We start from the raw sequence: 16,746 nt of genomic DNA, 5'->3' as shown, positions 1-16,746 counted from the left end.
TGTAGACCAGGCTGGCCTCGAACTCACAGAGATACGCCTGCCTCTGCCTCCCGAGTGCTGGGATTAAAGGTGTGCGCCACCACCGCCCGGCTATTATTTATTTTATTTATTTATTCATTTATTTTACTCCTTTGGGAGCCCGTCACCTAGCTTCTAAACAAATACACAGTGACTTACTCTTATTTATGAATGCCTTGCCTTAGCTTGGCTTGTTTCTTTTCTTTCTTTTTTTCTTTCCTCTTTCTTTCTTTTCTTTTTTTTTTGTTGTTTGTTTGTTTTTCAAGACAGGGGTTCTCTGGGTGTAATGGAAAGATTAAAAATGCTGCAGGATCCCCAGCGGCAGCAGGCAGCAGAAATGCTGCAGGTCCCCAAGCGGTGGCAGTGGGCCATGTGGTGGCAGACAGCGGGCCCTGAGAGCAGCCAGTCCCAGGCAGGGATGGCTGCAGGTCACCGAGTGGTGGCTAGTCCAGGACAGGGAGACATGCGCTGGCGGAGGTGGATGAGAGACAAGATATGGATAGGCACGCCATGCAGAGTGAGGTTGGATATTTATTTAGTGGTTATGGAAGGGAGGGGAGAAGGGGAAAAAGGGGAGAGAGAGAGAGAGAGACTAAGGCTGCAAGCAGGAAGGAAGATCTACCTGCCTCAGTGGATGGGGCAGGGAGTGGGCGTGGCTTGTCTCTTAAAGAGACAGAACAACCATTACACTGAGTAGTTTTGGAGCCTGTCCTGGAACGCACTCTGTAGACACTAGGCCAGGCTGGCCTCAAACTCACAAGAGATCCACCTGCCTCCCAAGTGCTGGGATTAAAGGCATGCGCCACCACCGCCTGGTACTAGCCAGCTTTTCTTAAATTATCTGATCTGCCTTTTCCCTCTGGGCTTTTACCTTTTTCTATTCCATATGCCTCTGGGTGGCTGGCCCCTGTTGTCCTTCTCCATTTCTTGCTCCTCCCTCTTCTTTTTCTCCTGTTTATTCTCCCTGCCTGGCAGCCCCACCTATCCCTCTCCTGCCTACCTATTGGCCATTCAACTCTTTACTAGACCAATCAGGTGTTTTAGGCAGGCAAAGTAACACAGCTTTACAGAGTTAAACAAATACAACATAAAAGAATGCAACACAGGACTGGAGAGATGGTTCAGCAGTTAAAAGCATTGGCAGCTCTTCCAGAGAGCCTGAGTTCAATTCCCATCAACCACATGATGACTCACAACCATCTGTAATAAGATCTGGTGCCCTCTTCTGGCTTGCAGGCAGAACACTGTATACATAATAAATAAATAAATCCTTTTAAAAAAGAATACAACACATGCTTGCATCATTAGACAAATATTCCACTTCATAAAAAAATATAACACATCTTAAACTAATATTCTGCAATGTGCATGTATGTGTGTGTGTCTGTTAAAATTCTCCATCAACTTTAGCAAAGATTGATGAGGAACTGGAGAAATGCCTTTTTCAATGCCAAGTAAAAGATGTGGAGTAAGCTCTATATGGTGGCACACACCTGTTATGCCAACACTTGAGAGGTGTGCAGGGGGATCAGGTGTTCAGGGTCATTGTCAGCTACTTGTTGAACTTGAGGCTAGCCTGGGCTACATGAGACCTTGTCTCAACAAAACTCTAAAATTGCACATGGACTTGTGGAATGTGATGTGTGTGTATCTGTGTTAAAATAACCCACGCAGGGGCAGGAGGTTGGAAAGAGCTGCTTTTCCAAAGGACACCAGTTCATTTCCAAACACCTGTGTTGGGTGGCTCACAACTGCCAGTAATTCCAACTCCAGGAGGTCTGGTCTCCCAGACTACATGCATGTACACACACACACACACACACACACACACACACACACACACACACACACTTAATCAAAGAAGCAGAGCTACCCTTCCTCAATAAGCAAACAACAAAACCCTTGCTGGGTCAGTGAGATGGCTCAGTGGGCTAAAGCCCTTGCCAATAAATCTGCTGACCTGAGTTGTACTGCCAGGTCCTGCAGGGGAGAAGGGGAGAACTGACTTGTGCAAATTGTCCTCTGACACAGTCTCAGTGTGGCATGAATGTATTGCCTTCCCATAGAAAAAAAAAATGTAATAAAAATTTTAAAAATTGCCCAGTGGTGGTGCATGACTTTAAACTTAGCACTCGGGAGGCAGAGGCAGGTGGATCTCTTAAGTTCAAGGCCAGCCTGGTCTACATAGTGAGTTCCAGAACAGCCAGGGCTGCACAGAGAAACGTGTCTCGGAAAAAAAAAAAAAAAGAATGAAAAATACTCTAGAATACAGTGATTATTTTAGGGTGACTGACATTTATATTCTTTTGTTCTACCTTTGCATTTTTCCTAATAAGCATTTTTGTTTTGCCTTTCCAGTAGAAAAATATAATAAAATATTAATGGAAAACCACAATGTTCTAGAAGTCCTCCTTCAGAGTCTGCATATTCCAAAGCAAATTCTTTAATGTGTCGTGTGTACCATACAGAGGGGGTGCTCTAGTTTCACTTCTATTGCTGTGACACATAATCTGATTAAAAAATATATAGGCAATAAAAGGGTTTATTAGGCTTATAATTCCAGGTCAACACTGGGGGAAAATCAAGGCAGGAACTTAAGCATCCCATCCCCACTCAGAGAGAGGATAGGCATGCAGATCCTTGCTTGTTCTCTCCACTTAAAAAAATATTTTATAGGGGGCTGGAGAGATGGCTCAGGGTTAAGAGCACTGGCTACTCTTCCAGAGGTCGTGAGTTCAATTCCCAACAACCACATGGTGGCTCACAAACATCTGTAATGAGATCTGGCGCCCTCTTCTGGCATATGGGCATTCATGGAGGCAGAATGTTGTATACATAATAAATAAATAAATCTTTAAAAAAGAATTTATAGCCAGGCAGTGCACACCTTTAATCCCAGCACTTGGGAGGCAGAGGAAGTGGAGCTCTGTGAGTTTAAGGCCAGCCTGGTCTATAGAGTGAGGTCCAGGACAGCCAGAGCTACACATAGAAACCCTATATGAAAAACAAAACAAAAATTTGTGTATTTGTATTTTACATGTATGAGTATTTTACTTGCATGTATGTATGTGAACACATGCATGCAGTGCCTTTGGAGGCCAGAACTGAAGTTACAGACAGTCATGAGCCACCAAGCAGAAAGTGGTTGTTGAACCATCTCTTTCTCTACCCTTATACCCACAGTAACTTGGGTCTTTCTACACCAACTAACAATCAAGACAATCTCCACACCAAGACATGTCCACAGGCCAATCTGGTCTAGCAAATTCCTCATTAAGAATCATCTCAGGTGCCGGGCGGTGGTGGCGCACGCCTTTAATCCCAGCACTTGGGAGGCAGAGGCAGGAGGATCTCTGTGAGTTCGAGACCAGCCTGGTCTACAGAGCTAGTTCCAGGACAGGCTCCAAAACCACAGAGAAACCCTGTCTTGAAAAACCAAAAAAAAAAAAAAAAAAAAAGAATCATCTCAGGTGATTTAGGTTGTGCCCAGTTGGCAGGTAAAACTGACTGGCACAGTGGCTACAGGAGAAAGCCTTATAAGGATGCCCCATAGGTAGGAGTTCGGTAGACAGAGAATGCAGTTGGGGTCCACACAAACTTGTGTACATGTGGTATAGATAAAAGCTCGCTTTTCTTTGCATGTGTCTTATGCTGAGATACTTAAAGAAATGTCTTGCATTTCAGGTCATTTCAGCACTGCTTCATTGCCAGCCTTCCCTGGCTGGAAGGAGTAAAACCAGCTCCCTCTTGGGGGCTCCAGTCCAGTCCTCAGGGCAGCAGCCACTCCTGAGACCTGTCATTCCAGTGGTCTTTAGAGTCTTCCCCACTTTATTTGGAAATCTTCTAGTAGTGCAGTCCCCTGTTAAAATCAGCTCGTCTTTGAATCTTTAAAAAAAAAATGTGCACTGTGTTTTGCCTGCACGTCTGTCTGTCTGTGTGAGCATGTCAGATCTTGGAGTTACATAAGAGCTGTGAGCTGCCATGTGGGTGCTAGGAATTGAACCCAGGTCCTCTGGAAGAACAGTCAGTGCTCTTAACCACTGAATCGTCTCTGCAGCCCCAAATCAGCTCATCTTTAGACCAAGGCTGTTTGTAGAGCATGTGTGTATAGGAGCCATGTGTGTAGAGTGTGTGTGTGTGCATGTGTGTATAGGCACCATGTGTATACAGTGTGTGCACCTGCTCTCATGCTCTGACCATCCTTTGCAGATGTCCTGAAGTCTCTCTTCCAGGGATCTTCTCTCACAACCTTTCCCTATGTGCGTAGCTCTGACTGTTGCTGTTGGGATTATTCATAGCACTACAGCTTCTGCACCGAGCAGCTTTAGATGGTCGGCTTGGCTGTCAGAACTGTCTTCAGATCTGAGCACCACTCTTCACATGATATGACATGTTAGTAAATTATTTCCGCCCTTCCTACCTTCCTTCCAAGTGCTGGGATTAAAGGCATGTACCACCACTGCCCAGCTACAATTCCCCTTCTGATATCCCACTGTCATAGTAATAGGAAAATAATAGGAAAAGGTTTGATTTTATTGTTTTTTGGTTTTCTTTGAGATAGGGTCTCTCTACATAGCGCTTGCTGTCCTGGGAACTTCCTTTGGAGGCCAGGCTGAACATTCACTATGTAGACTAGGCTGTTGTTGGTTATTTTACTCTCTTTATTCTTGGTGTGTGTGTGTGTGTGTGTGTGTGTGTGTGTGTGTGTGTGCCATCCAGATCCTAAGTAAGTCAGTAAGTCACACATGGAGAGACCTATTATTACTTAAAAATGCCCAACCTTAGCTTGGCTTGTTTCTAGCCAACTTTTCTTATCTTGAATTACCCATCTGTCTTTTGCCTCTGGGCTTTTCCTTTTCTTACTTTCACCCTTACTCTGTGGCTGGCTGGGTGGTTGGGTGACTGGCTCCTAGCATCCTCCTCTTCTTGTTTTCTTGCTTCTTCTTTCCCTCCTAGATTTCTCCTCTTATTTATTCTCTCTGCCTGCCAGCCCTGCCTCTCCTTTCTCCTGCCTTGCTGTTGGCATCTAACACTGCCCAGGCACTGTGTTAGGTACTCACTCTCTATGAATGTTGGAGTTGCCTTGGCATTCTGACCAGAAGGAAGAGAGACAGAGCTCACTCTCTGTCCTTAAGGAGACTTCTCAGGGGCTGTGGGGACCTCCCACTTGTGTTCCTGGTCAGCATTTGGCCACTTCTGGTAGCAGGGAACAGAGCATTGATACTGGGAAATGTCCTCTGACTTTCTGGTAGCTGTGTGCTCAGTGAAAACGGAGGGCCTGTGACTAGGGTGTAAGGGTGAGATGTGGAGTGTGTGTCTGGGCCACAGACAACCATTTCCACCTCTCTTAAAATTCCCATCTTCTTAATTTGAGGGTCAGAGATGTCTGGTTAATTTGGTTCCATTTGTCTGATAAATCCTCTCTGATGCAGTTTTCAAAGATCTGCAGAGGTTTGTGGGTTTTTGTTTTGCTTTTTGCCTTATATGTTTTATACCCATTAGTGTGGGTAGATGCATTGTATGCGCAGGTATGCGTACACATGTGCAAATGGGGGTTGCTATTGGGTGTCATTCTGTGGTTGTTCACAACCTTTATTATTTTTTAAATTATTCTTAGTTATGTATATGTGCTGCCTATGAGTGCAGGTGCCCGAGGAGGCCAGAAGAAGGCATTGGACCTCCGTGAAATGAGTGTCACAAAAGGTGAGATGCCCAACATGGGTGCTGGGAACAAGACATGGTTCCTTTGATAGAGCAGCAGGGAGTCCTCTTAGCCACTGAGCCATCTCTCCAGCCCCAACTTCTGTTTCTATCACTGAACCTGAAGCTCGTTGGTTGCATTAAGCTGGCTGGCTAGACATGGATCCTCCTGTCTCTACCTCTCCCAGGGCTGGAGTTACACATGTGTACCCGAACTCCCAGCTTTTTACACATGTTCTAGGGATCCGAACTCAGCTTGTTAGCGTTGGCAGCAAGCTCCTTTACTTGCCGAGTCTGCCAACCCTGGGTGATTTCTTTTTATCTTATCAGAGCTCAAGACCTGGCTTTAAAGTTCAGTGTGGCCGGGCGGTGGTGGCGCACGCCTTTAATCCCAGCACTCGGGAGGCAGAGGCAGGTGGATCTCTGTGAGTTCGAGGCCAGCCTGGTCTACAAAGGGAGTTTCAGGACAGGCTCCAAAGCTACAGAGAAACCCTGTCTCAAAAAAATAAATAAATAAATAAATAAAGTTCAATGTGCAATAAAATTTAGTTACTTTTGTGTCATGGTGAGGAAAAATAGCCAGGAGCTAAAGGGTGGGGCTCTTTAATTTGGCTCCTGTTTTTCCAGGTGTTGGCTGTCCTGTCTAGCAAGAAGAGGGCAGATCCTGGCAGAGAGGGGACAGGCCCCCAGTTAACTCCATCCAGTCCCCACATCCTGCTCTTTCACCAGCTCCCCAAATCCTATGATATTACAAATCCATGAAGGGATTAATGTCTACACAAAGGCTCTTACAGACCCGGTTGTGCTTCACTGGTCTCCAGCCCCCGCTGAAGACTAAGACTGCAGAAATAACTCTGTCTCCAGAAGGAGGGGAATATTCAGATGAACAATGGATGGAGAGACACAAGGCCCATTGGCTCTTTTTGGCTTTGTGTGGGTTTTAAGGTTCTTGGAACAGGCAAGAGAATCTGCTTTGCCACATAAACCATCTAGAAGTTTGAATATTTTTGTATCTGTTTTTTTGTTTGTTTGAAACAGTGTTTCATGTGGCCACTTTGGCCTCAGACTTACTATGTAGCCAAGGATAACCTTGAACTACTTATCCCCCCCGGTCTCTACTTACTAATTACAGGAGTGCTGCACCATGCTGAATTTAGGAGATGCTGAGGATGGAACCCAGGGCTTGGTGCGTGGGCGGCAAATGCTCTGCCTGTCTGCTCACAAGTCCAGGTCCTCCGCTTGCAACAGTTACCGAATCCCTTAGAAAGAGTGCTACTATTTGGATGTGTCAGTCTGTTCTGCCGGACATTTAAATCTTTGAGAATACTCAGGCACCTTCAGTTCTTAATTGTCCTTTAAAATATCTAAGGAAGTTTGATTAACTAAGCAGTAAGTCTATCAAATGATTAAGGATTAAATCTATTAAACTTAACAATTCAACACTAATAAAGAACAAACAAAATTGATTTTTCTTATCTTTATATGAAAAGCTACTAAGTTTCAAAGTACCTAAGTCTCTAAATTGAACTTAAAACCTTAAAGGAAAGTTAGTATTCAAAATGGGCAGCCTGCCAGGCAGTGGTGGCACTTGTCTTTAAGCCCAGCATTGGGAAGGCAGAGGTAGGCAGATGTCTGTGAGTTTGAGGCCAGCCTGGTCGACATAGTAAGTTCGAGGACAGCCAGGACTATATAGTGAGAACCTATCTTTAAAAAACAAAATTTAAATAAAACAAAAAGTTAGAAGTCTAGCTGATGGTGGTGCATGCCTGCAATTCCAGCATTTGGGAGGTGAGGCAGGAGGACCTTGAAGTTCAAGATCATCTTTGGCAGAACCTTGATTTTAAAAAATGCACAGACGTGTGTCCAGGCCACACAACTAGAAAGGAGACCCTGAAGGGGAGGAAGAGTCTTCAGTGGAGGCGAGAAATAGCCCAGTGGACAGGAGTGAAGAGCAGAAGTGGGGACTGACTGGAAGATGAAAGGGAAGCTGTGCGGCAGGAAGGCTGCTACAGGGAGGCTGGTGAGATAGGGACCTACCGAGAACAAGGCACCCTGACACTGTGTGAAGACATGCTGAGGAAACACGTTGCTTTGTAGGTTAACCTAAAAGAAAAAAATCAATTAAAACATTTAAAAAACAAAACAATTGGAGGGGGAAATATGGAAATACAGTTTCTATATGTGAAACTTTTAAAAATTAATAAAGTGATTAGAATGAATTTTTGAATTAGCCTGTGCCAGCTAGATGGGGGGTGGGCATCAGGTACTTCCAGACTCATAGAGGATGCACCCTTCTTTCCCACAGCCTTCAGCTCCTCCTGGCTTTGATGTTTGCTTATCCAGCAAATTTCTAAGAAGGGCATCATGTCATTATTCCAGTCACTGGAAAGTTCTAGGAGCCACGGACAGAATGAATAACCTCTGCTTTCTAAGTCAGTCCTTTGTGACTGTGGGCAGGGAGAGAGAATCCTCAGCAGAGGCGCCTGGAAGGGGCTGAGTGGCGGGTGCAGGTCTTTATCTGTGCATTATACCAAACTGTTTTCCCATTTTATTGAGCAGGTGGGAAGAAGCAAGGCGGGGAGGGCATCTTTCCCTCACCCATGCCACCGAATGGCAGATGAGGGGTGGGGTCAGATCTCCCATGCACACTCTTGGCTAGATCATCTGCTCCCCGTCAATAGGGTCAGGTCTAACGTGCTGCTCAGGTAAGGTGCAGGGCCCGCTCTTTTGAGTGCTGCAGGTGGTGAGGGGCAGGGCCAGTTCTCCCTGGTGCTGCAGATAGTGGGGGGTGGGGCCAGCTCTGTGCATCCCTATTCTCACTGCCCTCAGTGGTAACAGGAGCCATGGACTTCGACACAGACTACAGCTGCAGCAGGGCCACAGGCCCAGACAACAACATGGCCCCTAGTGGCGGTACAGGCCACTCAGATTTGTATTGGCCCCAGCACAGGCACAGCCCTTGGACACTAATATGACCCTAGGTGATGGCCCAGTCCCCCGATGTCTACATGGCCCTTGGTGGTAGCATGAACCATGGCTATCAACACAGACCATGGCTGCAGTTGGACCATGGATCTAGACATGGTCCTTGGCAGTAGCATGGTCACTCTGATTGGCATGGATCCAGCAGCAATGTGGCCCTCAAACACCAACATGGCCCCAGGTGGTGACCCAGATCCTGGGTACCTGCAATGTTTTTTATGGCAATAGGAGCCTCGGGCATCAACGCAGACCTTGACTGCAGCACGGCCACAGACCCAGACATGGCCCCGTTACCCCTTGGGCTTGTACGACACCATGGCTCCAGGTGTCAGTGCTTGACACTCAGGTCTGTATAGGCTTGGTAGTGAGTGACACAACCATCTGACACCAACATGGCCAGAAGCGGCAGCCCAGATTCTGGGCATCTATGAAGCCATTGGTGGCAACAGGGGCCATGGATATCAACACAGACTCAGGCTATGGAAGGACCATGGACCTAGATGTGGTCCTTGATAGCAGCCAGGGTCTGGATGTCATTGTGGTCCTAGCTTGCACTGCAGATCACTCATATCAGCATGACCCCAGTGGCTATGTGGTCCCTGAATGCCAACATGTCTGCAGGTGGCAGCCCAGTCCCCAGGCATCTGCTTGGCCTTCGATGGTAAGAGGAGGTCACAGATATCAACATGGATTCAGACATGGCTCTTGGCTGCAGTTCAGGTCCAGAGGACACCATGGCCCTGGGTGGCAGTACAGGGTACACAGATCTGTATAGCCTCGCTAGTAGCTTGACCCTGAAAGATCAATATGCTTCAAGTGTCGGCCCAAGCTCCTAGCTTCTACATGTCTCTCTGTGGCAACAGGAGTCACGGACATCACACAGAGCCTGACCACAAAAGGGTCACAGGGCCATACATGGCATTTAGCATTCTGGGCCCAGATATCACCATGGTCCTGGGTGGCAGCACAGGCCTCCTAGATTGACATAGTCCTATGGTCCAGGGTGAAAGTTCAGGCCTCCCAGATTGGCATGGTTCCTGCGGGGGCACATTCCTTGGACACTTGTAGACAGAGGCTGCTTGTTCGTTCCCGGCCTCCTAGACCCAAAATAATCACACAGAAACTATATTAATTACAATATTGTTTGGCCAGTAGCTTAAGCATATTTCTAGCTAGCTCTTACATCTTAAATTAGCCCATTTCTATTATTTTATATTTTACCACCAGGTTCATGGTTTACCAGTAAGGTTCTGGCTGGCAGATCTGTTCTTTCTCCTTTGGTGGCTACATGGCATCTCTCTGATTCCATCTACTCTCTACATCTCTGTTCAGATTCCTGCCTGGCTTTACTCTGTTAAGCCATTGGCCGAAAGCAGTTTCTTTATTAACCAATGGCAATAAAACATATTCACAGCACACAGAGGGGAATCCCACATCAGACACTGATATGGTCACCGATGGTAGCCCAGACTTTGGGCATCCTCAGGGCCCTTGGAGATAACAGGAGCCACAGATATCAAAACAGACCCCCCTACAGCTACATCAGGGCCAGAGCCCATGACATGATCCTTGGCCGCAGCCAATGCCCGGACATCACCGTGGATCTAGATGGCAAGCAGGCCATCCACGTCAGCCTGTTGATCACCCTCACCCCCTAAGACCCACCTCTCTCTCCAGCACATGAATCATTCGGCTTCTTCCTCTCTCCCAATTCCCCATCCTGTATTCACTCACCATAATGGTGCCCAAACACCCTGTACCAGAATTATCAGGTCGGACGCTGGTTGATTTCTACTCACCCAAGCCAGAGGGCACGATACAGAGCAGCTGCCATCCTCCTCATGTCCCCAGTCCTCAATTAACCTCTTAATGGAAAGCATCCTAGTTTGGAGCAGCAACGCAAAGTCAGCTGCATAGAGCAACTTTGCTGTCACGCAGCTCTGTTCCTGCTATTGTCCCTTGTCTTGCTGATTATTACCATGTGAATCAAACCCCTCCTGTACACTGTCCACCCACAAATAGTTTTGTTATTAATTTATGCAGTCTTTATTTAAACCAGATAGCAGCGTAACAATAGAAACATTTGTGCCGCCTTCTGGATTTCCCTGTGCACTTATCTCTTTCTTTTCAGTCCTAGGAATTGAACTCAAGGCCTAGTGCATTCCGGTGATCTACTGCTGAGCCCCAGCCCCAGTACTTATATAGTCATTTAAATAAAATTGTTTATGTTGGGCATGGTCTGCATGCCTTTAATCCCAGCACTCTTGGAGGCAGAGGCAAAGGCAGGTGGATTTCTCTGACTTCCAGACCAACCTGGTCTATGTAGCAAACTCGAGGCCAACTAAGGCTACATAGTGAGTCCCTGCCTCAAAACAATAACAACAAAACCAAAAGATTACCTTATTGTCATTTTGTATGTATGGTGTGAGTGTGGGCCATGCGGAGGTCAGAGGCCATCCGTGGAGAGTGAATTTTCCCTTCCTCCTTTCTGTGGGTTCTGGGACTGGAACTCAGGTTGTCAGGCTTGCACAGCAAGCACCTTGACCTGAACCATCTCAGCAGTCCCGGACCAGAGCCTTTTATTTCTTCAGGTGAAAGGCTGATGCCCCAAGGCAGGGAGAGCAGAGGACAGGGACTGTGTTCCCCCATCCCTTCTTGTTGGGCAGTGGCTGGATCTACCTGCCCCACCCCCAGTCTTCACCATTTGTTTTCCTCAGGCTCCAACCACTGTTTTTTTTTTTTTTTTTAAATTTGTTCGTTTTTTGATTTATTACTATTTCTGTTTTGTTGAGATAGGGTTTATCTGTATAACAGCCTGGCTGTCCAGGAATTCACTTTGTAGACCAGGCTGACCTTAAACTCACAGAGATCTGCTTGCCTCTGCCTCTTGTGTGCTGGGATTAAAGGCGGGTGCCACCTTTTGGGTTTATTTTTATGTATCTGAGTATTTTGCCTGCATGTATGTACGTGCACTGCATGCATGCCTAGTGCTCACAGAGGCCAGAAGGCACTGGATCCCCTGGAACTGGAGTTGGAGGTGGTTGTGAGCCACTATGTGGGTGCTAGGAACCGAATCCAGATCCTCTGCAAGAGCAGCCAGTGCTCTAACTGCTGAGGTGTCTCTCCAGCCCTATCAGCCCCATCAACCACTGTCTATGAGCAGAACCTTACTGAACTCTCCTCGGGTTTCCAGGGTGTAGGTGTTTTAGACACTGTTCTGTTACTGTTAAGAGACACCAAGACCAAGGCAACTCTTACAAAAGAAAGCATTTAACTGGGGGCTTGCTTACAGCTTCAGAGGCTTAGTCTATGACATCATGGCACTTAGTGTAGCACACAGAAACCATATTATTAAAACTACTACTTGGCCCATTAGCTCTAGCTTCTTATTGGCTAACTCTTACATCTTAATTTAACCCATCTCCATTAATCTGTGTATCACCACGTGACAGTGGCTTACCAGCAAAGTTTCGGTATGTCTGACTCTGGCGGTGGCTCCATGGCATCTGATTCTGCCTCTTTTCTCCCAGCATTCACTTTAGTTTTCTCCGTCTAGCTCTGTTCTTTTGCCCTATCACAGGCCAAGATAGTTTATTTATTAACCAATAAAAGCAACACATAGATGGAAGGACTTCCCACACCAGTAGTTCTTGGTCATAGAGATCAGATAAGAAAGTATTAGGCTGGGTGGTGGTGGCTCATGCCTTTAACCCCAGCACTTGGGAAGCAGAGGCATGAGGATCTCTGAGTCTGAGGCCAGCCTGGTTTACAGAATGAGTTCCAAGACAGACTCCAAAGCTACACAGAGAAACCCTGTCTTGAAAAAAAAAAAGAGTATCGGATCCACTGGAACTGGAGTTAAAGATGGTTGTGAACTGCCATGTGGGTGCTGGGAATCGACCCCTAGACCTCTGCAACAGCAGCAGTGCTCTTAACCAGCGAGCCATCTCTCCAACTCCAAGTGTGTACCTTTAAGAAGGCTGCCACTCTTTCTTCCACCTGCTTTTAGGCCAGAGTCCTCATTCCTGGCCCACAGCACCCTCTGGTGGTTGCTAAGCGGCAACACTAGGGCCAGTTTCAGTTCAGGATTCCTCTTGGACAATACGTTCAAACACTGGTCATTGCACTGCGAACTGAGGCCCACTGAGGGTAGGAGTTGCCCAAGGTCTCATGGAGGGGGTACTAGTCATGGTTCGACATACCAAACAGTCTAGAAATACTTTGATAAACAGGTTTGGTGAGTGAGCTCAGCTTGTTCCTGTCATCACCTTTCAGAACTCCCTCCCTTCTGGTCTAATCTACAAGACCCTGAGCCATGGAGTTCACCCCTGTGCTTCTCCACACTCAAGTCCCTTTCTGTCTCATGGCTTTTGCAGGAGCTGCCTTTGGTCCTCTCCTTGGTTTGGTCTTTCAGCTCTGCAGGGTGTTTCCTGATGGTCTCACCCCAGTTTCTAAGACATCCTGGTTAGCTATCCTCAATGCTTCGCACCCACAATCATCATTGCTTTGGTCTTTGCCTTCCCCTTGACTGGTTTCAGCGCCCTGCGGGACATCTGGATGCTGGGCAGGTGCTCAGCGTTCTGAGGACATCGACAGAAAGGCAGGTGACAAGAGACACAGCAGAAACCGCTTTAGAGAAAGTTTGGAGGTTTATTGAACAATCGGAGTCACAACTGAACATGGTAGGTCGTCCTTCACAGGTTCAGTCTTTCAGGCAGGAGGGATGGCTGGTCTCAGGCTTTCCCCACAGAATCCCTGTCTCACTTCCCAGCTTCCCTACCTGCAGCCCCTGGGGACCCAGCCATCCAGCCAGTCACAGAGTGGGGCATATTAAAGTCCTGAAACCTGGGACCACTCTCACCCCATGGTGGCAGCAGGACCCTGGCTCAGCATCAACCTTGAACCCAACTATGACACGGATTTGTCGTAGAAAGTGTTAGGGGCAAGTTGATAAATTCAAGGGCAGAACTGCACGCATGCGTCGTCCCGCTCCCACTGTCAGTCTTTAGGAAACTACAAACACAATGCCCCCCTGAGTGCTGGATGCAAGCTGCCTAACTGGTAAGAACCGGGGACTGCTGAAGCCAAGAGTCTGCGATTCCCAGCTATGCACTGGAATGACTGACACAGGGAAGGCTGAAGAGACACCATGATGCTGACTTTGGAAACGCCCATGAGAGCAACCTGTTGCCACCTTGCTGCTCTCAAAGCCAGGAACTCCAGTTGGCAGGGGAGGGTAGGACAGCTAGCCACACGAAGGCCTTAGCCTCACAGCAAGGGCACTCTGCATTCCAAAAATGTTTCCAGAATCTTCTGGGCGGAGGGGCTGTGGGGGAATGCTGCCTTTCTAACTACATCTTGTTTTGTGATCTCGGCCTCTGAATAAAGCTTTGGAGGAAAAGGCGCTAGCTGCCTGGCCTGTCACTTGGCCAGTGGCATGTCCATAGGTCCTTCTGCCTGTATGAACTGTCAGCTGGTGGAAACCTAACTCTTTGAGAAAAGGATTTCCAAACCTGACATCAAAACAAGGTGCAAACTAAGCAGTTGTAGTCAGCCACCAAATCAACCTGGCCCTTCTCGTGACATACCTCCTCAAGTCTTATGCCCTCAGGTCGGACAGAGTTCAGCTCTGTCCGTGAGCTCTGAGGTGAGCTCAGAGGAAGTGGCCGCCTAAGAAAGGGAATGAACCAGATGAGAACGGTCATAAACAAGCTACGTTGGGGATGGCTTGTGGCTGCCCCTGCCTTAACCATCTGCTTGGCTTGACATTACCTGGAAATCCAGCTGGTCATCTCGCCCCTGATAGTGAGGGACAGGCAGAGCACTTCTGGGGGTTGGCATGTCCCCTGCACAGGGCTGCCAGGGCCCTAGAATTTGCAGGCTCCTCGAGCCGTCCTGTCCCAGGGAGGGCTCCTGCACAGATAGGCAGTTGCCCCTGTTGTGGGGTTCTCTGGGTCTCAGGTTCTGCTTCAAGCTAGCACCTCCTGCCCAAGTCCCTCAGCTCACAGGACCCGCACAAGTGCCCCTCCTCCATCCACCCCTGTTTGTTTGTCTAGCAAGGCACTAGGAAGTGGTTCAAGTTTAGGGAATCGGCTGTTCGGCTGCATTTTCTCTTTGTAAAAGGCACAGTTTTTATTGTAACGAGGCCACAGTGCTCTCTGAGGATTTGACTCCCCTTGGCTGCAACCTGCATCCCAACCGGGTCCTAGACACATGTCCACCTCCTTTTTGATTCCTTCCTAGATGGTCACAAGGACACCAGAAATCTACCCGAGAGCTGTGCCAGCACAGGAGCTGTGTGGCGGTGGCTCTACACCAGCCACCTGGCTAACTCGGGGGCTTGCTGACCTCAGGACCAGGATCACTAAGGCAGAGCTCTGACCCTACAACTGCAGATCGGTTACTCCACTGGTAAGTAACATGATCAGGTGGCCCAATCTTTGGAGGGTGAGTTTTTGTTTGAGACCCCCAGGACCCTGACATGAGGTTAGGGGTGATCTGGTGAGGGGACAATAGCTCATGAGATCCTCACTATTAACAAGGCTGCAGCTGTGATGCTCAGGCACTGGTCCCCCATGGCCTCCACCCCTAGGGTCACACATGGGCTTGGGTTAGGGGTTGCCCAACACTCGGCTGCTTGCATTGTATGCCCGCGTACCCCATGGCTCATCTTAGCGTTGGACAGAACCGCAGGACTTTTCAGAATCTCCAGGGTTCTGTGAGGTTGGAACCACAATGGTCATTATCTGGGGGATGCTGCCCCCAGCGGACTCTGGAGGTGAACACCTCGCAGCACCCCATTCCTCTCTGATGCAGGGAGCTGCCAAGGAGAGACATAGAGAAAGGACTTTGGAAGCATGGGCTGGGAGCTGTTCAGTCTGGAGGTCTCCTTAGTCAGCTGAACTAGCCCTGAAAACCTGGTACCCAGACAGCCCTGAAGCTAGAATGGGCATCTGAAATACCCAGAGCCAGGGGAGACATCCTATACATCTGGCTGCAGGGTAAGGGCGCCTTTGCCTAGTGATGGAACACTGGTCCCAGTGGGCTCTCACTGCCCTGGACCAACACAGAAGCTGGGCAGTACTGGCAGTCTCCCCCGGGACAGGCACACTGCCTTGCCAGCAGCTGCCACATAGGCTTCAAAGCTGTTCCAAGGCCAATGTCACCTTTCCAGGGCACCATCACGTCTGAACAACCCGAGAGCCGAGCAACCTCATAGGACTAATTTTCTGGCCTGAGGCTGCCCAGGTCTTCCTCCCCCTTAGGGGACATATTGACAGCCTGAGGAGCTCTGCTATAAAACAAGCAGGCTCTGTCTCCTTACAGCGCCATTTGTAAGGTCTCTTCTCCCTCTGGCCCCACCACACAAGTGCTTCAAGAACCCTCTGTCCCAAGCCATTTGGCCCAGCACCTTGGTGCCCACAGAGGCCCTTCTCCCACGGGAGGAAGGTTTGTAAGCTCCATAGCAACCCGAGGGGGCTCGTCAAGGAGGTCTGAGGACTCAGTTTCTGTTGAACTTTTCTAAGACCGTAGAGTTGGTGTGTTCAAAGAGCCACTGCTGGGTCAGGGAGGAGGGGTTGCAGGCGTTCATGAAGATCCTGTGGTCGCTTTCGCTGCAGTCCATGCAGCTGCCGCTCACAGGGTGGTACAGGGTCTTGTCCTATGGGACAGGGAGGTTGTCAGGTGGGGGACACAGAAGCCATGACAGCAACGAGGAAGCAAGAAGTCGATTCGATTGATGCTCATATCCTGCTGGCCCTGCTCTTGGCCAGATATGGCCCAGCGCCTCCTATTTCCTTGGGATGGATGCTACTTCTAAGCAGGACCTTTAACACAGCCTGCTTCCAACCAAAACGCTACTTGGTCCTGCTGTGGAGCTTGGCTGCTTGTTTCCTTCTTTTTCTTTTTTTTCCCTCCCTCCCTCTGTCCCTCCCTCCCTCTGTCCCTCCCTCTGTCCCTCCCTCCCTCCCTCCCTCCCTCCTTCCCTCCCTCCCTCCCTCCCTCCCTCCTTCCCTCCCTCCCTTCCTTCTTGTGTCTTACTATATA

At 48.4% G+C, this 16,746-nt stretch overlaps 1 protein-coding gene across 3 annotated transcripts in view; it reads right to left on the bottom strand.

Moving 5' to 3' along the window:
* Nucleotides 1–13,350: 13,350 nt before the first annotated feature.
* The window catches only part of Galnt10 (polypeptide N-acetylgalactosaminyltransferase 10), a 140,139-nt gene continuing 136,743 nt past the window's right edge, over nucleotides 13,351–16,746 (bottom strand). For all 3 annotated transcript variants that reach the window (XM_057776345.1, XM_057776347.1, XM_057776346.1), the window contains one exon: nucleotides 13,351–16,360. In XM_057776345.1, the coding sequence (XP_057632328.1) occupies nucleotides 16,202–16,360 (159 nt within the window). In that variant the 3' untranslated portion in view covers nucleotides 13,351–16,201. The remainder of the gene's footprint in view (nucleotides 16,361–16,746) is intronic.

Source organism: Chionomys nivalis, chromosome 7, assembly GCF_950005125.1.
Source record: "Chionomys nivalis chromosome 7, mChiNiv1.1, whole genome shotgun sequence".
Lineage (NCBI taxonomy): Eukaryota > Metazoa > Chordata > Mammalia > Rodentia > Cricetidae > Chionomys > Chionomys nivalis.
This window is presented reverse-complemented; position numbering and strand designations above follow the sequence as displayed.